General features: G+C 30.5%; 1 protein-coding gene across 12 annotated transcripts in view; it reads right to left on the bottom strand.

Annotated features, from left to right (window-relative positions):
• Nucleotides 1-26,748, bottom strand: part of LOC118194587 (serine/threonine-protein phosphatase 1 regulatory subunit 10-like) — a 105,847-nt gene that overhangs the window by 49,308 nt on the left and 29,791 nt on the right. For 9 of the 12 annotated variants that reach the window (XM_085818101.1, XM_085818099.1, XM_085818102.1 and 6 more), the window contains exon 3: nt 15,310-15,411. The exons of the other annotated variants lie outside the window; for them this stretch is intronic. In XM_085818101.1, the coding sequence (XP_085674227.1) occupies nt 15,310-15,411 (102 nt within the window). The remainder of the gene's footprint in view (nt 1-15,309; nt 15,412-26,748) is intronic. 12 annotated transcript variants of the gene reach the window in all.

Raw genomic sequence — 26,748 nt, 5'->3', positions numbered from 1 at the left:
TCGATTGACAAATTGGTCGGTATTCTCGACACAGCAATTATAGGACTTGAACAGCGGAACTTTGCAACTAAACAAGAAATTATGTCTGTTTAATAGAAAAATTAAAGAGAAAGTATTGTCACATAAAACGAAGCAACTTAAACAACTTACATTGAAAGAAATTTTAAATAAAGTAAACAAATAAATATTAAGCTTTTTTTTTTTGTAAATTTTGCTACCCTTTAGATCATAATTGCTCTTTATTTCATAAATTACAGTTTCATATTTTTAATTTTATAATTTCTGCATGTCATCTTACCAGATTTAAACTGATGATCTATAATCCTGAAAAATCGATAATCCGGAATCGCCGAAGTCCCGACGAGTCCGGATTAACGACTTTTGAGACTGTACTATAAAACAAATACTTTTTGATTAAAAACTTTAGAAAAAGCAACTTAGGCAAACTAATGTATATTAAACTTAAAAATATACACATTACACTACTCTAAATTAAAATATAAACTTACCCTATAAAAACTACACATAGTATGCAAAAGTGCTGAAATTAACATACGAGGGAGAGTATAATAACTAAATACATTACTTCCTACAAGGAAAATAGAAGTGAATATAATGATTAATGCTCAATTCATGCTTATTAAAATTTAAATATACACAGAAGTTGCATTGCAATCATTTAAAAGTTATCAGTCCTAAGTTTCTTTTCACATGAAATTCTTAATATAAAAACAGTTTTGCACAGGTTGTAATAGGCAAAACCTGCATGTTAAAAGTAATTCTGAAATCATATTGGGGAAAAAGCTACACATATCTAACTACAATCTCTATTATATGTCATACTGCAGATATTATTTGCATATGATGAGACTAGGCAAAAATAGATTTTTAAATATTACACCTTTCAGTAGCCCATTTTAGGGGATATATAAAACAGCTCTTGCGAAAATCCAAAGTTGCAACGTATATGTAATTAATATTCAGCATTCAAACATTAAAAGCTGCAGAATATTAATTTGGCATCTTGAAAAAACATCTATAATTTAATCGGATGAAATTGCAAATATTTTACTGCACTATATAGTGTGGTAAAACACATCAATAATACTTACCGTATTTGATGGCATATAAGACGCACTTTTTTCCCTAAATTTGGTCTCAAAAAAAGTTACCTGCGCCTTATACGTGAAGGTAATTGCATTCAATAATTGTTTATTTGGCTTTTACGAAACGCGAGAACTAAAAGAAACCACGCTATTGAAACTTTTTTTCCTTGCGTGTGGCCGTCTAAATAAGGGTGCGTCTTACATGTCGTCAAATACGGTAATTACTATAAAAGAAAAAAATTTTTGTCAGAAACATTTACCCTTTTAGTTTTGTTTTTTCCTCCTTACAGATTTAAATTTCATTGCATTCTAAGCTCCTCTAAATCAATTTTATTTACATACTTCATACCTCTAATAAAAACTTCAGCTGCCAGTTCCACATAAAATATATAAATAAAATTATGAATTATATATTTTATGCGGAACTGGTAATAAAATTATTCTATGAAATTCTCGAATTTTTTTTTAATGCAGATTCAACATTATTTTAGCTTTTGTAACAATTCAGGGAGAAATTTCTGTTTTGTTTTAGTGTGTGAAACACCACTAGTTTGACTAACGAATCTGTGCGATCCAGCAAGTCTATTAAAAATCAAACTGCTAGTGTTGTGCAAGCAACGCTTGTCTAATTTTACAACTCTTTAAACTGTATCTCTGAAAGAAACTCTCCTATGGCGGTTTCAGGTGAATTTTTTGGTACAATTAAAATTCTTGGTGAGATTTTTGTGAAGACGGAAAAGACATTAATAATCAAAATTGAGTAGTAAGTAGAAATATAAAGCTATAAGACTCAGTTTTCAGTTTCAGTCCTATCATATTTAAATGAAACTTTCAGTAAATTTTACTTATGCTTATTATTTCACTAAGAGATCCCTTCTTGGGCATAAAGATACAAGTATTTTGATAAGACATAGCTGACAAACATAAATACGAAAAACAAGAGATTTTTCTGCTGACAGAAACACCACATCGAAAGAATTCCATAGTGGCTTTAATTTACTCTTAATCACATAATTCTAGTTATTGAGATTCTGATGTAAAATACACTAATAATTAATTAAATGTTAAAACTTCTATGTTCATTGGCTAATTTCAATTTTGTAATTTTTTTATGCTTTTGTACTATGGAAGTAAACTTATTCATCAAAGTGGTTTTAAATAAGAAAGTTAACAATTAATGTATGTACTACTGCGTTGGATAAACTTTAATAATGGTCCATTATACTTACGTAAAATAAAATCGAATACAAATATTTAATAATTTAATGTTGGCTGAACCATCATTGAAAGTCTAAAGATATCTAGAGTAAATTAACATAGGTCAGAACAAATAAAGTTTCTATGAAAAATGATGCTAAAAATAATGCAGTGGGAGAACAAGATTTGCTTGATTTTAAGTTTCCTTACACAATCCTTAATACAATAAATTTCATTTATTGCTTAAAACATTTTTTTTTTTTTTTTTTTTTTTTTTTTTTTTTTTTTTTTTGGTAAAGGCTAAAAATTAAAAACTGGCACCTCTACGAAGGTTTTCTTGAATTCCGTCATCGTCAAAGAACATTTATAAGTTAATCACAAATTCCATGTAATAAAGCTGGCTGTAGTGCATTATTTTTTGGATCACCGTGACATGAAAAACTGCTATTTCAATACCAGTCTTATCTACATACTGTAAAGTAAATGCTTTGTGAATAGCTGAGTATTATACTTATGTACAATAACATTTTAAGAATTGAAACACATTAAAAAATATCCTAATTTAGCTATCAAAGTTTACATGAATATTAAAGACTAGATACTTTTATGGCACTATAAATTTACTTAATGTGTGTATAACATCTATGCAGTTTCAAATTTGCATCTTAAATGACTGCACTAAATATTCTGCGGGGCAGGGACACAGTAATAAAAGCTTATTTTGTAATGTTCTTGAACTTTTAAAGCTAATAGAGGAATAGGTCAAATAGGAAGAGAAATATCACTGTTAAAAAGGTTTCAATCAATCTAAAGTTGTCTTATGGCAAACCACATATATGTGTCTAAATTCATATTTCCCATATTCTGTTTATATACAACTGCTATATCGCACATGCATATAATTTAGAAACAGCAGGTTTTATAAAATGTATATGTGAATCTAAAAAATCTTCCCTAGAAAATTTATTAGCTTTAAAAGTTTTACCATTTTACTGATAAAAAGAAATAAACATCTAGAAATCAAGAAATATTATCCTGTTGAATAATACAAAAATATCAGATATGAAAGGGTGAAATGACTTTCATAGCTCAATTTAATGTCCAACCATGCCTAGCTCAATAAACATACTCAAAAATGATTTTCACAACAAGGTATCAGGAGAGTTAAAATTGTATTACTTTAATTTTAAAAAAATCTATACATTAAAATAACAAAATATGAGGAAAAATTAACATTTTTTAATATTAAAACATTACTACAGAAATGCAAGTCCTTGAACAGGAACATCAGGGAACAAAGTAGAAAACTTCACGGGAAGATAAGGAAAGCACAGAAAATTCATGCCTAGCACATTTTTTAAAAATCTTTGACATAAGCGGAAAACTCATATTTCTTAAAGGAAAAATTTATTCAATTATAATCAAAAAGAGATACAGGCTACACTAAAGCAGTGGCACAAGTGGAGACAAAACAGGGTTGATCAGTTCAATGACGACATGAGTGGAATTCATATTTCTTAAAGAGAAAATTTATTCAATTATAAAATCAAGAATAGATATAGGCTGCACTAAAGCACTGGCATACATACAAGTGGAGACAAAACAGCCTTGATCAGTTCGAATGACAATCAAAGCACTGCAAAACCACTTATGACAACTTTAAAACTGAAACGTAAAAAAAATCAAAGGCATATATAGGAAAAAGTAAGGGATAATTAAGCCTCCAGTTATCAGTGAAAGACATAACTTGGACAACATTTGCTCACTGAAATACATTGATGTTTTATAAAATATCTTACAAGGAAGTTTACATGTCATTAGTAGCAAAGATAAATGTTAATGACACACACAGTGCCAAATCAAAATGTTTGAATGACACCCCTCAATTCTCTTTCAAATGTTAAAACAAAATTGCAAAGATTTTTCAAATAATTTTTAGAAAATGCATCTGAATTTAAAGCATTAATTATTAATGCATACACATATATATGTTCAATGGTTTTACTTTCTTGCTCCAAACTAGAACAAAAGGCTCACAAATTAGAGAAAGTGTATATAGGCATTGCTTTCAATATTTTTACAACTATTAAATTCCTAAAATTTTCAATAATGCTGGTAATTTTAATATTCTTAGAGTATTTTTACAATGTTTCATTATTTGGCCTGAAAGGGGAATAAATTAAAAGTATGTACTATTAATTTAAAGAGTAAATCAAAACACAACAAAAAATTAAACGAACACCATAGTGGAAAAAGATTGTTACGCGAGGTGACACTGTATTGGAGGAAGTGTAAGCAACTTATCGATGGTTTTAATGCTTTTGTTTTAATAAGAAGCGATCAATATTCTGTTAGGACCAATTTTTCCCGGTAACCTGGTTAAATTGTGAACATGTTTAACAATAAATTGGGGAGGGGGACGAAAAGAACCACACACTACAAATACAACAAAAGGAAAACAATTCGACACTCTACAGCATGACATAGTTGTTTAGTGTTTTTAATATATACTGGTATTAAGATTGCCATTAAAGTAATAAATAAAAAAGTTAGTGAATCCCATGAGTTCTTTGATTAAAATTAAAGGTTCAGCGGGGGGGGGGGGGTAAAAATGTTATTCATTGGAGATTCAATACTGTGGCGAAACAATTTGGTTCATATTGCCTTTACTGCATTGAAATAACTTGTACATTAAATTTGAATCCAGAATTTTTATCCTGCATTAATCATATGTTATCATTACAGTTACCTACCTAAAAAATAAAAAGCTGTAACTGAACAACTTTTAAACCACTAAAATCAGATAACCATTTCTCTCATCAAAAGCAATATTTAAAAAATCTTTGCTTTAGGGAATTTTGCAGTTAGGTACTGTAATCCTTTCATCTACACAAAACAATGACAAATGGAAACTTCCCATTACTGTCATAAAACACTGCAACTAAGAACACTTGCTCTTGTATAAACTAGCTTCTGGACAATCCATTTCTAGGTAAATCTTTAGCATTTTGTGTCTGTAGGTGTGACAACAGCTTCACCAGAATGGATAACATTTAACATCATGACCAAATGCAAATCTTTCAAAAAACACTTTTACAAACCCACTTCAGAATTATAAAGAATCTAATACTATAATTTAAAATGAAAGGATAAAATCTTTTCTTGAGAAGCATTATATAAGATGATTACATGTATGGAGATGGGGGGGAAGAGAGAGAGAAGGTTGTCTTCTTCCTGGTAAACTTTTAACTGAATGGTACCTGATCTTCAAATTTTTCTTTTTCTTGTGTTCACTCATTTCTTATATGCTATATTAAAATATTCAAGCTATAGTGTTATATTCTTTCTTGCATTTTGAATAAAAAAATAAAATCTGGCACTTGCCTTCTACCACAAAGGAAGCAGAGGTAATATTTTGAACTCACATCATTATATTAACAAAAAAGTTATTGATAACGATATGGTCAACAAAAATTAAATATACTAGAACAATCACTGGCGGAAAGTTTGCACTTAAAAGTGCAGAGCATTCTAAACACAGCTTCCAGTAGAATTTTGGAGGTGGGGGCTAATAAAACAGCAGAAAGTGACAAAAAGCCTTTTTTTATGAAGTGAGTCAAATACTGATTGTTTATTAAATAAAGAGGTGACGGCTCCTTTAGAATTCCAAAAGAATGAGATCGGCACAACTCTGACATGATATAACTTTTACAATTGACAGCATAACATGTAAATACTGAAATATCTTTAAAAATATATCATTGTTATATGCATTTTAAAAAGGAGACAGCCAAAATTTTGGCCAATATTTTACATGATGTTAAAATCATTAATGCATTACAAAAATTAAGAGTTTAATAAAACCTGGCAAATTAAAGAAAATTTAGAATTCTGAAGGAATGAATGCTGGAATACTTCTGAAAGAATTTATTATTACTCAGTTACTCATTAGATTATTTGTTACGATGACATAACACAATCACTTATAAAAACAAACTTGTTTCTGTGACTATAACAAGTGAAACACACAAGCTACTTCAATCTTAGAAGTTTCTAGTACATTTTAGAAAGTACAGGGGCCAGAATATCTGATACAGCCACTATTTGTAAAAGTTTAAAATAAAAAACACACAATATCATACAAATGTGACACCTCTGTTGGTAGTTTACAATAACTGCTATAATCCTAAGCACAAGGAAGTTTTCATGCTCGCTGCAACCATTTCTAATTAACTCCAATTGATTTTAATTCACTTTATAATGCACGACTGATATTGAATTATTTGTAATACAATTTTGATGTAAAATACTTTAGCATTTAATTAAATGTTCTAAAGTTTACGTTATAAATACAATTAAGATAAAATCAAATTTAATAAGAAAATTTTTTTCTGAAAATCACTAGAGGGGTGGGGAATGGAATTTCCCTAATTTAACGTTCATTATTTCAGTTGATTTCGTTTATTAAGAAACTTTTCCCCCAGTAATGTAAAAAATTAAAGAACAGGAGAGTTAGCAGCTATAATATAATAAACCCATTTTATATCTTTATTTTACATACACTGTGTGGTACCATCTCAGAATATATACAAACTGATCTATTTTGCTTTGCTTTAAACGCAGTAACTGTCATAAAAGCAAGTGTGTGTTTTCTCTGTGTAATCATGACAGAACTAGATGTGATTACAAACTGTTATACAGCAAATTTGTTTATCAGAGGCACTACACAATACTTAAACTTACCCAACCCATGTCAATAGATTTGGATTAAAGTGAACATGACACTTTGAAGATAATCATATTTCAGTTAGTCTATTCACACACTGATCCTATAACTAGGCAGTTGCACAACAAACGTTGGCAATACGACCACCAAGTTCCACAGCTGCCTCTCACAACTATGCGACATCCTCAACAACTGCCAACAATTCTGCTTAGCAGCTAGGCTAGTCTTAAATTAATATTGTTACGAAATGTACAGGTGTGGTAAGATGGCTTTCCTGCAAAGCAGTTTTAGGGTTGCCATAAACTGTAAAGGTAAGGCAGGGTTGCCACATTTGACGAGAAATCACCCATTTGGCGACAAAAGTGGATGGAGAACTTTTTGGAACGAATTCTTACCGGTTTAGCGCAGAATGTTCTCTAACACAAGCCGAAAGCTATATAAACCCTGCTGGTCTGCAGTCAGTCAGTGTCTCAGTGCCTCTTCAAGAGGGTGAACGAGTGTGTTTCATCTAGTTAGTCCGTGCAGAGACGACCGAGCTAGCAAGTGACGAGTGGGTCGTCAAGTGCACCAAAGGAGTCTCTTAGTGCATCGTCGAGAGAGTGTGTTGAGCTCCGGGAACGATTGAACCTAAGAGTCGAGAGCTGTGCTCTGTGTGTCGAGTGCATCACGAGTTGCAGCGTGGAGAATCTCGAGAGTATGTGGAGTTCCGAGAACGACCAAGCAGAGTCGGGAGCTGTACTCTAGTGCTTTGCCGTGAAGCCGTCCCCACAGTGAAAGCCTGATAAACCTGGAGGCTGGGTCGCTGATCGTGTCAATGTGTTTATAATAGTTCATAGATGACTGTAAAAACATGTTTTGGAGCTGTCCTGACAATACTGGCCAATAAAGCGTGTTTCGATACTTCATCAAGTGTCGTAGTTATTCACTCCAAATCTACAAACCCAGTACAAGCGTGAAGGAAGAAAATAACGTAACAACTGGTATCAGGGAAAAAAAAAAGTAACAATATCTTGATTCAAATGTCTATTATTGTAGCACAACGTAGGAAACCAGAAACTCATATCACTAACTCAAAACAAATACTGAATTCATCATTATAGCATTAAAATGGAAATCCAGACACTCAGACCAACAAAATAATGAAAATTTTCTCTCCTCATATTCAAGGAATGGAGATAAAAAAACAAAAAGCAAGTATGGTGTAAATATAATTTTTCTTCTATCAAACTGAGATTCCTGTGTTCCTTTCAAACACCTGCTGATTAGGGAGTCACAGTGTAGCCAATAATAATGTGCTGATTGCAATTTACTTTGATGCTAGCCAGGATCACATATTCAGCCCTTGAGCAATCATAGAAGCCAGGCTTAATATCTGCAGGTTCAAAACTCAAGTCATTCATTTTTTACTCCTCAAACCAAGGGCCAAGGTGTTTCATTTACAGAATATATTTGCAATAAAATTAGAATTAACTCCGCAGTGAAAAATTTCATAAAATTAAGATATAGCATTAGTGACAGAATACCATTATGGGTTTAAGAAAGAAATACATAAAACAACCCATAAAACTTTTGCCATCCCTGTTGGGGGCTAGAATTCTAAACAGTAAGTGATGCCCTGATGTTGCCATGTTTAAGTCATCTTACTAGATTTAAACCAATTATGTAAAATCTGGAAATTTCCAATATTCGAAAGCCTGATGATTGCAGGTTTCAAGAAATTCTACAGTATTGCTCCCGGATATCCTCTACCTTCCTTAAGCAACGGCATGAAGAAAACAATACTTTGGTATACTACATAAAACTCGGCATGAGAAAAATCTTTTGTCTTAAAATGCATATAAAAAAGCACATTTTCAAGAAGTATATTTTGCTGCTTGGTCAGTTATTTTAAAATGCAGGTAATGTGAACTTTACTTCCCCTCTCTAAGCTGAAAACAATCTGAAGGTATTTATTTGATGTGTTATTGTTGACATCACGCATATATAAAGAAAATCATCCATATCTCCACTCTGATTTTTTTAATTGTTTAATATTACATCAACTCCCACAAATATATTACTGTTTTTTTTAGCTATATCAATTCCTTCAACATTCAAACTGCATATGGAATCTAAAATATGTCATAATTTTCTAACACCAGCAACTCTGCAACACTGCAAACTTGCTCGCATCACATATACATACATATCTATATATACAGGCACACATACACAGCAAATATATATTTTAGACGTAATTAATCTGCTTACCATAAAACATTTCTAATTAAAATACTTACTTTATTCACCCTTTATCCTACCGATCAAATTTTTACATATATTTCTATTTTTCTACTTTTGTTCAATAAACTCTGGGATTGCGGGGAGGGGGTAGAGCAATATTTACAAACTTAAATCACTGATATCATGTGCGAGCATTCAACTTACTCTAAAGAGAAATTTTAAGATCTGTGTTTGCTGATCATACCACAAATAGTTACTACTCACAAACATAATATCTTCAATTTTCTCCTATTTCAGAATCAGTATACTAACCAATAACAAGGAAGCAAAAAAAAAAAAAAAAAGAGATGAAAACAGATTGCCTTTATTATCCTGTATTTGAATATGCAAAGAGAAAAGTGCATGCAGTCAGCTGATCAGCGTTTTATGTTACCTTTGCCATACTATTTATATTTGGTAGGTACATAGGTGAAAGTATCTGGATGACTAATATATAGATTTGCTCTAGATAGCTTTACCTATAAAAGTTATTACAGCTTGGAGTTGTAAAAAAGGGGGAGTTGAAATATCTGGTTATTCTTTATGATCTTCTGGCATGTTTATTCATAAAGTTTATATGAACTTTTGAAAACAAAAATACTAAGTCCATTCTTGAAAACTCTGGAAAATATCAGAATGCTTAATTATTTTGTTTTGATGCTGTGAATGGCAGTGATTAGTAAAGCAATTTAAAATGGAATACTGAGTTTTAAAATCTTTACTTTGGAAATCACGACTAAACTTCACGGTTGCTGTGCCATGCGCTACAATATAATGTAAAGTGTCTCATTTACGCCGCTTTGCACATTTGAATGGAATCCAGAGTTTAACTCGAAAAATAGGCGACGTGTGCACTACGTTATTTTCATTTTTTGCGATAAATGCCTGCCTATCGACCTGGTGTTCACGTCGCTCGCGGTTTGAGACAAAAGCATCTCGACGTGCGTGGCACGTCTTTTTAGCGCAAGTGGTTAAAATTTTAAGATTGCAATAAATTTAATAGGATGCTTATTGCAATAGTCAAATTTTATAATTTGCATTATATGAACTGTTTTGATGTTTATTTTAAGATATGAGAATAATGAGCTTTAAGGCATACCATGCCTAATTTAACTATTTCCAGCATTAAGAATGATAGCATCTTAGTTTATTTGGATCACAACAGCGGATGTGGCGAAGGAAAAATGTGTATGGCACGAATACACTTAGCTGATTAATGTTTATGAGAAATGTTTTTGAAAATGAAAGTAATAAAAAACCACCAGAAATTGAAATTATTCACGACAGATAATTGCAGACTGAAAACAAGGGCTGAACATTGGACACGGCACAAGTACACTGGTTAAGCATTTAAATATTTCAAGCATTATTCGATTCATTAGAGAATCGGGGGATTACTACAAAATAGTCCATGACTTTTATTTGTTATAAAGTAACTATTTATTGTTTTACCTAGTTAAAACAAACACTGATCCATTCTTTATAAGTGTTAACTCCTATGAACTGAATAAAAAGGACTAAACTTTTACCGCTCTTGCTTTATTACTGTATTTTTTAATTTTTTTTCTTGTCTTTAAAACTTTACTAGTTTAGATCGTAAATTATGTACAAGCAAAACGATTAATGTAAAATTCACAACATTTTAGACTGATAAGAGCATTTAGATTGCACTAACAGTGCAGCAAGTTCTTACTTGCCTAACTAGACAATTTAGAGAAATGGACAATAGAGCAGACAGAAACTGGATTATGAGTGTCAACAATAAGAATCTTCCTTCAAGCTAAAGTAACTGCTCAACAAACAGGCATTAAAAATTTGTTGGAGTACCTAACTGGTGTTTCAGGTTCATGAAGCAAAACAAATTACCCGTCAGGACCAAAACAACGGTTGTACAAAAGCTTCTGTAGACTGGCTTGAAAAAAGATAGCTTTTGGGGTACACATCTAAGAAAAAGAACAAAATTTGAATAATAATTAATATGGATTAACTGCACATTACTTCTGACAGTCCTCCGAGCAGAAATGTTCAGTCAACAGGTGATCTAGTTAAGATTTCACACCAGCATTTATGTTTTTGTGCCATGAACCACATTTGTTAATGGAAAAGTGCCAAACATCATGGCAACATTAATAAAAATGCAGCTGAATGGAACAAAGTGATTTAAGTTATTTGCATGTTGATGCCCAGCAGCTAGGTGTGTGTGCAAAGAAAATAAATGCAGAAATCCATACACACACACACACACACACACACACACACAGAGCTTACAAAGAAAGCGAGATACATCACCATTTATGAAGAAAACCAATACAATTCATAAACTATAAATTTAGAGAATACTGATCTTTCATCAGATCCAATTCCATTCTGCACACACTTAAGAAACTGTGCACCATTTTCACAACCTAAATTTTTTCTGTACTTCCTTAACCTCCTTAGTTAGTTCCTTAGTCAGACAACTATACACATATGCTGCACAATATTTCTTTTCGCAGAAAGACACACAAGAAAATACACATAACTGCCTCTTGCAAAAATACCATACAAAACAGTACATACGAGACAAAAGAGTTAAATTTACGAATTAAATTCAGAAAATAGCTCTTCTCATATGATTTTGGGGCTAAACTTTTGGCTGGCTGGTATTAAAAACATCTGCAAGAATAATATTTGCTCAATTAATGCTTTATCAAAAGCATTTCATAATTTTTATTATTTAAAATACACATTCAATACTCAGTAAATACAATATACTAAGGTGTTAAAAGAAATATAGTAAAACCCTGACTTTCTGGCCTTCACCTAGCCGGAAAACTCAAGCAAGCAGAACATTTAAAATGTTAATTTTTTTTTTTTTTTTTAAGAGAAATCAAATAAATGATTTGTTAAGCCATCATAAAGTGAACCTACATTTTGAGGAAACAGAAACTGTCACTAAGCATCGATTTAGGCAATAATGTCACAGTACAATCATAAAATCATAACTTTTGAAAATTAATAAACAAAGCAATACAACCCCAAAAAACTATCACAAACACTTACGTTTTTATAATATGCCCATAACTTAAATCTTAGCTTTCTAATAAATAAACAGTGGACAATTCTTTCAAAGTTGTTTTTAGAACAAGGGTGGCAGGATATACGCCAAAATCAGATACGGTAATGTAATATTTTTAAGATACATTTTTTTCCCATTCAAAATCTTACATAATATTAAATGTAGGCTTTTGATAGTCAAGCTAGGCTGGAAATTTCTTCGCCCATTTATTTGCCTTTTCTGATATGAACTGCATTTATAAACTATTCAGAATTTTCACTTATCTGGATTTAACATTTCTCGAGGTTTCTAGATTGTACAGCTTTTACTTATTTCAGTGATAAATATAAGAAAAATCAAGCAACCTTTATCTAACAATCAAGTAATTATAAAAAAATGTCTATTTATAATGCATAACATTCAAAGAAAAGGAAGTTTCTAAGACAACACAGTCAAATATAAAGAAATATAAATTAGCTTTCGTTTTACATCTCAAATCTCGTAAAACACCAAAATGTCTCAAAAGAAGGTAAAAATTAAAATAAAACTAATCTCAATAATAGAAATAAATGTTTAATGAAATTCAGAGCTTTTAACCTAATAGTTGTATGGATTTTAAACTTTAATTCTAACAAAAAAAACTCCACATTTTTTTGGGTGGGTGGGATATTCTCTAACAGCCTCTAAATTAAGAATTTATGCCATATTTACTTGCATATTTTTTCTCATACATTTCCCTCAATTTTTCACACATATGATTTTGAAATTTCTGATTTCTAGTAATAACTGTACATAAAAATAAATAAATAAAAATAAAAAAACTGGCAAAACTCTGAAATACACAATACAAAGAGTTTTCCATTCTGTATGGCAATATCACATGAAACTGAACTTAATTCTCTTTATAATATGATTCAGGTTACTGAACCATTTATATTGAGATTCTGTTATAAAATATATCAATATTTAATTAGATGTATTAATATTTAATTTAATGCCATTATTTTATGTTCTCTGAGTAATTTCATAATTGCTTTATGCGTTCTATTGAGAAAATCCTGAATATGGGAGAGAAACTCTTATTCATCAAAGTACTTTTAAAATGATGGAAACAAAATTAATCATTAATGTACATACTATACTATAGTGCGGATGAATTTAATGTTCATTAATTTATGTAAATCAAACACATTTCACTGATTAAATATCACTAAATCTTTATGAAAAAAGTTCTACAAATGCCTACAATAGATTAAGATAACTCTGGTCAAACAAAATTTAATAAGAAAAATGGTGACAATTACTAGAGGTAGAGGAATGGAAAAACAAAATTTAATCGGAAAATGATGACAATTACTAAAGGTACAGGAATGGAATAGAGAATTTACTAAGTTTCATTAATTCAATTAATTTATTACTAGGAAATATTTTCTTTAACAAAGCTAAAAATTAAACAAGATCTTCAGCAATGGATTAATGACGTAAGATGGGAATGGAATATGAATCTAAAATACATGCACAGATAGGAAAGCACATTGTGAAAGTAAAGATTATTATCCAAATTAACAACTAACCTTGAAAATACAGAATACATTAATATTATGTTTACTTATGCATCTTTAATAGCTTATGTTTTTAATGCTCTCTCACTGAGATCACAGTCCAACAGCCAGCTTACTAAAGATAGCTTTAAAAAACTTTTTTGTCCTTTTATTATTAACATTTGGTGTGTTTACTTTTATTTATTAAACATAATTTTCTTAGTGCTTAGGCAGCATAAAATTCAACTCATCAGAAAAATCCCAAAATATTTAAAAACAGCATATCTTTAGAATTTCGGATAGACAATCTTGCACACTGGAGATAAAAAATGTTCTTTCCCATACAATGTTGCCAATGCCTGCTTTGAAATTTTTGAGTTTGTTAATAAAAAATTCATTAAAATTATGCAAAATATTAAATAGATAAAACAAATCTGAAATTCAAAATTTGGGTTTCCAGGTACCCATGTTCAGGTGGAAGACTACGTTATTCAAAATTTGATGACTTTAGGTACCATTGTTTTTTACATTTCAAGAAACATGCATACATTAATGCAGCTTGTTCCTCATTTAATTTTTTAAATAAAATACAAGGAGATAATATTTCGTGGCAACAGTCTGAAAAGTGATACACTGTTTACGATTCAACACAAAATGTTGTTTAGAGACTAATATCCCATGGCCCCTTTTAGACTAAAAAGATTACCTAACCTAACCTTTTCTCCTTTTAGAGGAATCTCTATATTTATGTATATAAGCATAAGACAGAATTATTTTTTTCCCCAAAACCATTTTAAATGATGTACTAAATTTGATTTTCTTTTGAAGTGAATTTTTGTAAAAAAAGAATTATTTTTAAATGTAATTATATTTATAATTTAAAATACATCTCATTCAATCTGCAGTGCACCTAATCATTAAATTAAAAAAAAACTTTATTTCCAAAATGGCAATAGCATTTACAAAGATGTAAAGGTAGGTAAAAAATACATAAATTAATACCGGACACATTTGGATGATGCCACATATGTTTATAAATATTTATTTATTAAAAAAAAGACAACTAAAAGCCAACATGCAATATTTAAAATCAGTGCTAAATGCAGTGCTAGTGTAGAAAAGCAATATCAGATAACAAGTAATAAAACAAACATGCTTTCTGCCGACAGGAAGGTAGGAGACCACACCAAAAACATCAAACCATTAAATCACCTTCATAAACAGAAAAATTCCATGAAGCAATTAATTTTCGTATGCAATCTTAAGTGCATAAATAAATAAATTAAAAAAATTAACAAAAAATACACAAGTTTTAAATTTAGGTGGCCCAAGACAGAATCAGTAGTTTATATTTGTGTATTATACATATATACTGCATTTTTTTCTTTCCAGAAAAAGAGTACTTTTTTTTTCCAGCATTCACTTTCTACAAATACTTACATATTTTCTTTCTTTAAGTACTACTTGAGCTAAATCATCAGTTTCAGTGGGTAAAGCTTTCCATTTGCCATCCTGATGGCGCACCAGCTTCAAAAATCGAGTCTGTCATCAAAAAAAGATAATTCACCCAGGTGGACAGACAATCCTTTCATGATTTAAAGAAATCCTACAAAACTCAGGGAATAGAAATGCTGTCTCGAACAGCATAACTAAAAATATTCGGGACTGTGTCAATATTATACATTGACAACGATTTAAATGCTAAATATTCAAAGACAAATATATAATTTAAATATTAGAACCTATTTTCCAAGGAAAATAGCAAAGCACTCAAAATTTAGTTTAAATGTAGCCCAAAGATGAATTTTTTGAAAAAATAAATTAATAAATAAATAAAATGATGTTTTTGGTGTTGTGCAAGTGATTTAGAGGTTAAAAAGAGAAAGATGAGTTCAGAAATCAAGAATAATGCCTAAAAAATCCCTTGTTTCCATTAAATCAATATCCTGTAAAAATTACAGTAATATAAAATTTGCAGCAGCGCAAGTGTAAAGTCATTTAGTACTTCCCGATACTTTACTTCAAAATTAGGATCTACCTAAAAATTATATTTCTTAAAATGATACATAATGAGCAGCAAAGGCTAAATTTCTTACACATAAACAGATGTGACAGCTTCAGCAATATGCTCGACAGACATTGCATTTTATTTGCCAAAGAGCATGCAATAACAGTGCACAACTGCTGAATGAAAAAAAAAAAATAAATAAACATGTACTTATTTAATGCTTTGATTAGTGAAAACAGTTTTATTCCTTAAAAATAAGAACTGTTTTGATCTGCTCAAGCAAAAATGCAGCAGTTCAAATAAAAAAAAAAAAATTTTATTTCATATTTGCATGCTAGTTTTAGTTTAATTTACCAAATCATTTATATTACACTATTATTTCTAAATCTCTTATTTTTTAATTGGCAGAAAAGCATCAAAGTATTCTTTTTTTAAATACATACTAGATACAATTTAAAACATCTAAAAAAAATTATGTGAAAAAAGGCTATACTATTAATTTTATTATAGCAGTAATTTAAATGTGTACTGCTTAAATATTTTACCAGAAATTGCTTTAGGCTTAATGCAGACCTTTTATATTAAAATAATAAACTTTTTAAAAGATACTATTATATGACTCAAACTGCACAATAAATTTTAAAATATTAATAAATTTACATAAAATTTTAACTCAATGCAATTTTATATAAATCTGTGTGTATTTAACTTTTCAAAATTAAATGCACGAGTAAATAGAAACTTGTTCAATATTCAAAAGTACATATTTAAATAAATATTTGATGCAAATAATGTTCAGAAATTTGACTACGGGCATTTTCTTTTTATAAAAACTATTCACAAAATACAATGATATAAAATAATCATAGATTAAAATATGCCACAGATCTTTTAACATAGAAATATGTGGCTAAATGAATACTGATATTAGAAAATGGTGATTTGTTAGTCCTTCTAATAATTAGAATCTTAAACACTAGATAGAAACAATAATGCTTTCATCTAAAATATTTCTAAAACAATTTTCTTGAAAGGCAATTTTTTATCATGATTTAAAAAACACAAGATTTAGGACGCACAAATTATTACTCTAAACAGAAAGAACACACGGGTAGCCAATTTTTTTTTTAAAATCATTTCAATAATACATGGTACACCATGACTGAAACATCTACAAGTATTAATTTAGAAGTCAAACAAAAAAATCAACATTATATTTTCAAATTTTCACAGGAATAGTTTTGATGGTTTTACCGAACCATCATCCTCAGCTGATTTTTGTTGTTTGGCTTCTACGAAAAGCAATAGCAGATGTCTTTAGATAGTCACTTTTTAGATTGTAAATCTAAAATTGGTTATTTTAATCACTCATTTTCTCTGCCATTTCACCACACATTCAAATGCGAAAGCTATTGAATTTTTTATTTTACAAAGCTAATGAAATTTAAATTTAATGAAAATCCTTTTCATTTGTTAATTCTTAATTATATGCATTTATGTATACCTCCTTATTAAAGTGGTTGCCAAGATTAATCGCCAAATCTGGTAAATTGAATCGTTAAATTTTGGTAAAGACCTACACAGAGCTAGCTTTTATAAGAATTCATTTAATTAAACAAATGAAAAATGTACGATTTAGTATAACAAAAATAATTGAACCAATACACTTGTTTTTTTAGCAAATCCTCTGGGCAGTGAAAGCATAATGTACAGATGTACTGTCATGCAAAAGGAAGCAGTTCTTTGAAACATTGTAATGTACAGATGTACTGTCATGCAAAAGGAAGCAGTTCTTTGAAACATTGTATCTTTCAAATATTAATTCATATCAAACAGTTCCATTAAGTTTCAACAGATATACATCTTCAACCTTCAAAAATAAACTCTTTACCTTTTAGGGATTTCCAATTAACACTGAGAGATTTAGCTGTAGAACAGACTGCAGCCATGTCTAAATTTTATGAAATTTTTGATTATGTAATTCACATAATCTTTTTTAAATCATTTAGTATGTAACAAATGGGAAAAATACCTTCTATTTGCTCATTTACCTACCAATAAGATTCTGCACACTATTTATTAGTATTACCTAGAACAATTCTCTCAGCTACATTTGATCTTTGGTGTGTTCTTTCCCTTTAATAAGGAATTTTTCTTTATGGATGGAAAATACACACCCTGGTTACTTTCCTATTTTCTGAAGATTCCTTTATTGACAGCTGAACTGTGAATGGGAAACATCTACAATAATATATATATATGCATCTCCAAACACTCCCCTTAATCAACTTTATAGTGGTAAGTACAAAGTGATCCGAGTGTTTAAAACATAACCTTTGCTCCATTGTACAATCAGGATAACATACTATTTATTCAATAAAGCGCTGTTTTACTCAGCATGTGCAGTATCTGACGATTCAGGTATGGCTGAATATAAAAGCTCATTTTATTATTTGGCAGGTAATAATGGTGAAATACTTCAAATTTCATACTTAAATATATTGCAAAGAAAGATTAAATATGCATCTACCCTTCAAGTACTCCAAGATACTTTTTTAATCACCATACCTGGCAATTTACGTATACAGTACAAAGTCCGTCGTCGGGACTTCGTCGATTTCAGATTATAGATCATCAATTTAAATCTAGTAAGATGGCATGCAGAAATTATACAATTAAAAATATGAAACAGTAATTTATGAAATAAAGAGCAATTATGATTTAAAGGGTATCAAAATTTCTTTAAAAAAAGGTTAATATTTATTTGTTTACTTTATTAAACATTTCTTTCAATGTAAGTTGTTTAAGTTGCTACGTTTTTTATGCTAAACGCGCATGCGCAAACGCACAATGGCCAAAAAAAAAAAGTTTGTGGCTTTGAGGTCCAGATTATAGATCATTCCAGATAATGGACGTCTGGATTACAGACTTTGTACTGTACAAGGTCTTTTTTAATGAAAACGATACATTTCCAAAATAACTCAAAATCAACATTTATCAAATTACATGACCCCCAGCCCTTCTAAAAAACAAAAACAAACGGAGAATTTTAAGTTAAAATTTAAACAACTTAATGCAAACTTGTGTGCTCTAAATTCACTAAAAAAGTACATGTGTGCCTAGAAAGTACATAGCAAAAAGGAAGATGTATTTAAAAAGAAAAATTCAGAGGGTTTGTTTTGCTTCTTTGGATACATAAAATTTAATATTCTTTCTAAAAAACAAGAAAATGCTTCAGATAAATTACGGTAAAGTTCAGATTTAAAACTACTAAAATTTTAAAACTTATTTTAAGCAAAAAGTAGATTACAAGCTATCTTTATTTAAAAACAGACGAGCATCTACATTACAAAACGCCATCACTATATTTGATATTTTAGAATTCAATGACCATTTCAAATATGCTATTAAATTCTGCTAGCATTTTTCTTCAAAACCAATTATAGAAAGAAATTAACCATGTTACATTTACAAGTAATCAGGAACCTAACGTGACTACTTAAACCATTTTGTTGCAGATATGACGCTCATGTTTTAAATTTTATTATGATTAAATTACTAATATTAGAAGACCTTCTCAAATGGCTATTTTTATTCCTGAATATGTATCAGTAATATATGCTCTATTTTCTCTTCCTTTTAGGGATGAAAGGGAAGGTGAGGTTTTATTTCTTATACCTTAAATATACTGCCTCGATTCATTGAATTTCTTCACAATTATTACCTTCACGTTGATATCCAATTCTGAAATGATATGTGCATATTTCACAAATCGGGGTGGGGGCCTTATGATTTCTTGAATACAAATCCCACTACAGTACTCAATATAAGTGAAATAACTGCCATTCCTGTTTTTAATAACATACTGATTTCTTCTGATTACTGCATTTACATCTGTTAACTTATTAATGATGCAAGCACATAAACCAGTTGTCACTAAAAATTTATATACATATATATTCAAATTTAGCTGAATTATTTTAAATATGAAAAATCAGGATTGTCTGGGAAGCAGAGGGACCATTTCAAATTCACTTTTACAAAATGAAAATCAAATGAATTACTGAATAAAATCCAAAGGAAAAGTTGAAGTTATATAATGTATGATTTAGATTATTTAACTATTCATATTTCTAATGTAAATTATATTTTAAGCCTCAATATTCTAAATTTTACATTTTGTTTTGGTTAATTTCATTTTACGTTTTTCTGAATAAGGGAGCAAAGCTTTAACTCATCAAAGTTATATAATCTTTTAAATAAGATTAATATAATTCATTATTGTGCATTCTATCATGTAGATAAGCAGAGCATTGCATTTCCTCTCCCTTCTTTTTTTAATCAATTTTATCATCTGAAAATCAAGTAGGGAAAATTATGCAAATAATTTCATTTCCAAAGGACCCAGTTACAACAAACGAAAAAATAGTTATGGATAAACTACAAGCAGCTATCACATTACTTCTTTAAAAGAAACCTACATTTCAATAAGAGTACATACTAATATTAAAATATCTAATATGATATTTCTACTTACATGACTGTAACTTGAATCTCATTCGTTTTTATTATCTCTGCCACTCAGGCTTCAAATCCTCCACAAATAATTAGAGATTGTTAACATAGCATGTGACTCAGAGAAATCAGGCTTAATGTCAGTTTGTGTTTGCTTCCCTGTGACTCATCGGTTCTTGTACCAGACTGGCATAAAATTCAACAGTTAAAGGTGAGGCTTGGTGTGACCTTTGTATGCGGTTTGCGAGGGTTTATTAGAAAATGATTACTACATGGATGAATCCATTCTAAAATTCCGAGCACCATGTTCTCTAAACTTATTAAACACCAATAAGCTATGCAGAAAAATATATGAAGGGAAAAACTAGGCAAGGAAATATGGTACATTTTGATGCAAAACAAAATTTAATATTAGTCAAATCTTCACATTTAGTTCTAGAAATGTCTGTTGTAGATGAGACAATTAAGATCAAATAAAACTTTAAATTATGCTGAAAATCACTAGGAAAGGGAGAATGAAAGTGGCACAATTCCATCACTCATGCTGAAAAGCACTTTTTTTTAGTAAAAGTTTAAAATTATAAACCAGGAGAGTTAGAAGCTAGGATAGTATGATTGATATCTTACTGTGTGTAAAGTATAAACAATGATAAAAAGTTTTTTGCAAACAGACTACCACTTATTACATTTGATGAAGGAATTCTCCTCATGAACTTAATTTCTTATATCATGTCCACTATAAAACTGATATTTTTAATGAAAATCAGATTTAATTACAAAATTTTTAACTCTTTCAATCAAATTTTTTCCTCATTTCATAAATTTGTTACTTAATTAAAAATAAAAAATACAAAAGAATTAAAAAAGTGAATAAACCTTTTCGCAAATAAATTTATCAAAATTTGCAAAATTAAGAGGGAATAAAACAATTACTGTTAAAATTTTCATTCAAATGCATGCTACTTTTATTAACACCTATATCCTCTACATCACTACAGTTCTATGCAATTAAAATTACTATCATTCTTTCATTTTAAAATTAATAAGGAATTAGAGATTGCATAACAGTAAAAAATGTAAAGTCATATATTATCACATTTTAATCACACTTAGAAAGCTGAAGCAGTCGATGAGACACTTTTAAGCCCTCATTCATTTTCCAGAGTTGATAAATTAAAAAAATTAATTTAAATCGAATACCACAAATAAACTTATAATTATCATTCTAAGAAAATGCAATGCTTATGGTACATACAATTTTTAGTTTTTTCCCCTTAAAATATCTAGTTTTTGTGCTTTAATATTAAGTCCATTCTTGCACCGAATACTTTTATAATAACATTTACCAATATGTCTTTTTTATAACATTTTTTTTTTTTTTTTCCCAGCTGAAGTAGGGTAATGTATATTAAGAGTTTCTATGGAATAGCACATACAATTCCTTAAAAGCTAATATGGAAAGCCTGAAATTTCGCATGCATGCGTCATAAATGGATATACATATATATAAATTACATGAATTCTAAAACTAACAAATGATGTAAAACGTTTTATAATCTTGAAGTAAAGCTACAGTGCAGGTGATATTCATTAGAAGTTCTCTTACGACGATATTTTACTTATCATTTCATCATTTACTTGAAAATTATTCTATTAGTCCATCAGCATATAGTGAATGTTCCTTGAAACATATTTTCAAGAGTAATATTTTTGGGATTTAGCTACAAAAGGAAATTGCAAGTCTTTTCACTTACTGTTGTGCTGTCTTTTTTTCAACCACTTTATAATCCAGTGTAAAGCACGGAATTGCTGAGACTTCAGTGATTCTGGATGTTTGATCACTTAAAATTTGGTAAGATAGCATGTACACATGGCAATATTTGGCCTTCACTTGTTTAGGTTGAATAAAAATGCTACTACCCCATTCTATCACTCAAGGGATGAAAATGTGATCATGGCCAACAACAGTACAAGGTATGTATTGTCATTAGGCAGGATGAGACTCCCTAAACAGCAGGTGTTTGAAAGTGACAAGCAGTGATCTCAGTTAATCCCCCCAAATGCATTTGCATTTAGACAGGGTTGCCACTCAAACAGGAGAGTGAAATTCCCCGACTTTTCTAGGTATGTTTCAAGAAAATTTGAGTATATATATATATAATCCCCAAAGCATTACTATAATAAACTATAACATGGAATTGTTTTCTCCACTGAAGTTTGAAATTAGAATCTGCCCAATTCGGGTTAAAAAATGTGTTTTTTTGCAGACGTTTTGTAGCTAAACGAAAGGAAGAAATATATTTAATGATATTTTTAAATAAATTCAGGTATTTTATATTTATTCAGCAGCATACATAAGCAACAAATATGTGCATTAAATTTCGTGATGGCATGTTAGAATTAATTTCTGCCAGAATTGAGGATTTTGCCAGAGAAAATTTCCTGAAACTTAAAAGTATTATTTACTAATAATAAACAAATTTAGAGGGAAGAAGTAGCATTAAATGATATGAGTAATATAAAAATAAAGATAATTACTTAAAAATTGAATTGGAATCATTGATATTTTAACAAATATTGGCATATATATTAAATGGTTAGCTAAATGACTGGTTACCATTTTTTTTTTTTTTTACTGCAAAATGACAAATAAGGCATTTATTAAAAAGAAAAAAGGTTTAAAAGATTTTGTGGTAAAATCCTAGTATATGGTGGGCACGATTTTGAAAATTGTCGCCAACACCAAAATGACCTGCTTACTGCTCATCATAATGTCGCCATATCCCGTGTGTACTGTACATTGAGGTTATTCTAACCAAAGAACATCTATGTAAAGAAGGAAAGGTTCCATAGACATAATGCTAGAAATCGGAGGGAAAATTCGCCAAGGGATCTGGCGACGGAACCTGACGGCCAGAATTTCCCTCTCCCTGTTATGTGCAGGACATTGAGAAATAAGTGTTAAGAAAACATTTTTGATTTTGCGCAATAATTTAAACACAGATTCTCATAGTTTTTCCCTTAAAATAACTAATCCATTAATTTATTTACTTGCGCAAAAAATATTTTCTTTTGCTTTAAAGTTTAGAGAAATTTTAAGCAAAATTCGTTTTATGAACTCTTGATAATGTGACCTTCAAACTTCAACACCGGCTTCGAGCTTTGGCGACACACATTTCGCACATGCGCAGCTGTTTCCCTCTACATTGGAACAGAGCCACTCCTGTTGCAGAGAAGTTTTCCTTCTTAGCAATACATATTCTTCGATTCTAACTTTCATAGTTCTGTATACTAGGATTAAACAGATTTTGTTTTATACGAGAATAAATATTTTGTTTAGTTCAACATGCACTGCACATGCGATTCTCGAGGTTACTGGAAACCAAAGTTGCTGGAAACTTGCTTTGCCTTTCTAAAAGACAATCTAATTGGAGCTGCGATAATTGGCTTTATGCCAGCTGCCCGAATGACGCTCACGGGATACACAACTCGCCAAGAAAGTTATCGCTTCCAAACGTCAGTGCAAAACTCGCTTTTTTGGGGGGATCGGCATATGAAATTCCCAGACTTTTCCAGATTTTGACCAAAACATTTTAATTCTACGACTTTTTTCCGGTTTTCCAGGTAGCGTGGCAACCCTGTTTATAGCATAACTACTTTCTTTTATTAGTATTTATTATATTATATACATTCTTAAGATTTGGGGGAAGGGATTGTTTTACATTATTTATTTATGGTTGGTGGTCTGGAAGTTTGTCTGGATATTCGACTTCGCACTGTATAAGGCAGGGATGGCCAAGACCCCTGTCAACAGCGAAGACATTTTAGGTAGTCCGTGCAACTATCCCGATAATGACCTCGGATATTAACAGCGAAGACATTTTAGGTAGTCCGCGCAACTATCCCGATAATGACCTCGGATATTAACAATTTAATTTATGACTTAAAACATAGAATTAATGAATTATTTAAAATAAAAATTTACTAGTTTACACTTTAAAACATAAAACAAACTGTACAAAGTAGTACAATGAATTTGTCGTTTTACAGTGGAGAATTAAATAGAAACAACTTGACAAAGCATGATGCTTAGATTATATCTAGTAGGTGGCGTTTAAAATTACAGAAGTTTTGATAAAGCGAAAAAAACCATTCGAAGATGGAGAATTGATAAAAGAAGCTTTCTGTAAAGCGGGAGAAGTGCTTTTCCACAATTTTTAAAACAAATCTGAAATAATATTTCTTTGTCGCATAACACTGTGATGCGATGGACGGAAGCTATGAATAATAATTTGGAGGATTTATTAAATGACTATTTAAAAGTTTTTAAGTTCCTATCACTTCAATTTGAAGAATCCACAGATATTAGTAACATTGCACAGTTATGCATTTTTGTGAGAATGGTTTTCAAAGATATGACTTCAAAAGAAGAGTTATTAACTGTAATTCCATTGAAAGGACAAATGAGAGGCCAAAATATCTACAATTCATTTAAAAACTTTATAATAATATAATGCAAATTGCTTTTAAAATCTAATGATATAATGCAAATTGCTTTTAAATCGTCAATTCAATTCGTTCAAGAAGTCTTCAGAGATGACAATTTCGGGTGCTTTTGGAAGAAACTGTATCAGAGTACGGAGATCTCTTATTGCACACAGACGTGAGGTGGCTGAGCCGTGGTGCTTTTTAAAAGGATTTCGTATTCTTTTACCTGAAATAAAAAATTTTCTGCAAACAAAAGGAGAGCACATTACTGAATTGGAAGATGAGAAATGGCTCATGAAACTAGCTTTTCTCTGCGATATCACTGCAAAACTTAACGACTTAAACCTAAATCTACAAGGAAGGAATAAATGTTTAACAGATATGATGAGCGCGATTAAAACTTTCAAAGAAACAATAAATAGGTATGCGTCTCAATTAAGAAAACACGAATTGAGAAACTTCAAAAACATGGAGGAAGAGTGCATCCATAATCCAAACCGAAGATTTCGCCGAATACTTAGATGTTTTCTTTGAAGAATTTGAAAGAAGTTTTGCTGACTTAATTAGGTTGGAAGAAATACTCAATTTTATGATATTTCCATTTAATGAAAATGTTACCATTCATGGAGTATCTGAAAAAATAGGACATTTAATAGATACTACATCAGTCACGGTCGAGGAAGAAATTATTAAATTAAGATGAGAGCTTGCTAAGGAGTTAGACATACAGGTTTAATCACTGTGTGTTGCACCAGCTGACTCAAGCGATAAGAACAGACGTGTTCGGCCCTGCTCTAACATGCTCGAATATCAGCACAAGAAAAAAAATTCTGGACCGGATCATCACTTGAAGGAATGTGGATTTACTTCAACAACACAGGCTGAAAAAGAGGTTGGTCTACGCCGGGTGAGCCTGTTGGCAGCATCGTATTTTGACAACCAAAAAGATCATGCTTTGTATCTGGTGGGATTGCCATAGTATTAACCACAAAGAGTGCCTGGGAAAAGGTAAAACCCTCCACAGTAAAGTGTACAGCGAGATGCAATCAAAGAAAAATGTCAAACTGAGTTCTGGCACAAAAAAGGTAATGTTCCATCAGGATAATGCAAAATCACATGTGTCTGCATTCACCAGCTGGACTCTGTAGGACTTGAACAGGATCTTTTGACACTTACCACATAACCCTGACATCACTTCTTCAAATTCTACCCTTTTTCACATTTGCAGCTACATCTTACTGATGCTATCTTTTGTTCTGCACAGAATTTCCAAAACGAAGTTGATCTGTTTTTCGACTTGCGGCCACCATAATAGCAGGAGGAGGGTTGGGGTTGAAGGCTTCGAAAAACTAGTGAAACGGCAGGAAATCATAGATTTGGGTGGTCATTACTACCTACACTAACCGTACTGCATTTATGTCCCCTAAATTTCTTAAGAATGTTTTTGGGCAGAAAACTTGTTACAATCACATATTTTAATGCTGAAACTCCTGTATATATATATATATATATATATATATATTCTATACACAATATATTTTTTTCGGAGGCTGATATTTCTCTTCTGTTGACTATTACCACTGTTGATCTAAAATTCTCATCAAAATTTAATAACTGTTGTTCCAAACAGCTATATAATAAAATATTAACATGCGAAATGAAAATGCACATCCAATCTTTCTGCCAACACTTATTTTAATTGTCCTTACTCCAGGAACACACACTATGCATAACTTCTGACGATTACCATGAGAACATTCATAGCTGACAATATAAAGGAATTATACTTATGGTGGGTAAAAGTTATCTCATAATCTGTAATCAACATGTTAACCGGCCAAATTCTATACTCAAAGTTGATTTGATTA

This window comes from Stegodyphus dumicola, chromosome 6 (assembly GCF_044657685.1).
Source record: "Stegodyphus dumicola isolate Sdum_Otavi_A_Nest chromosome 6, ASM4465768v1".
NCBI classification, from domain to species: Eukaryota; Metazoa; Arthropoda; class Arachnida; order Araneae; family Eresidae; genus Stegodyphus; species Stegodyphus dumicola.
The sequence above is the reverse complement of the archived record's forward strand: the minus strand, read 5'-3'. Positions and strand labels throughout refer to the sequence as shown.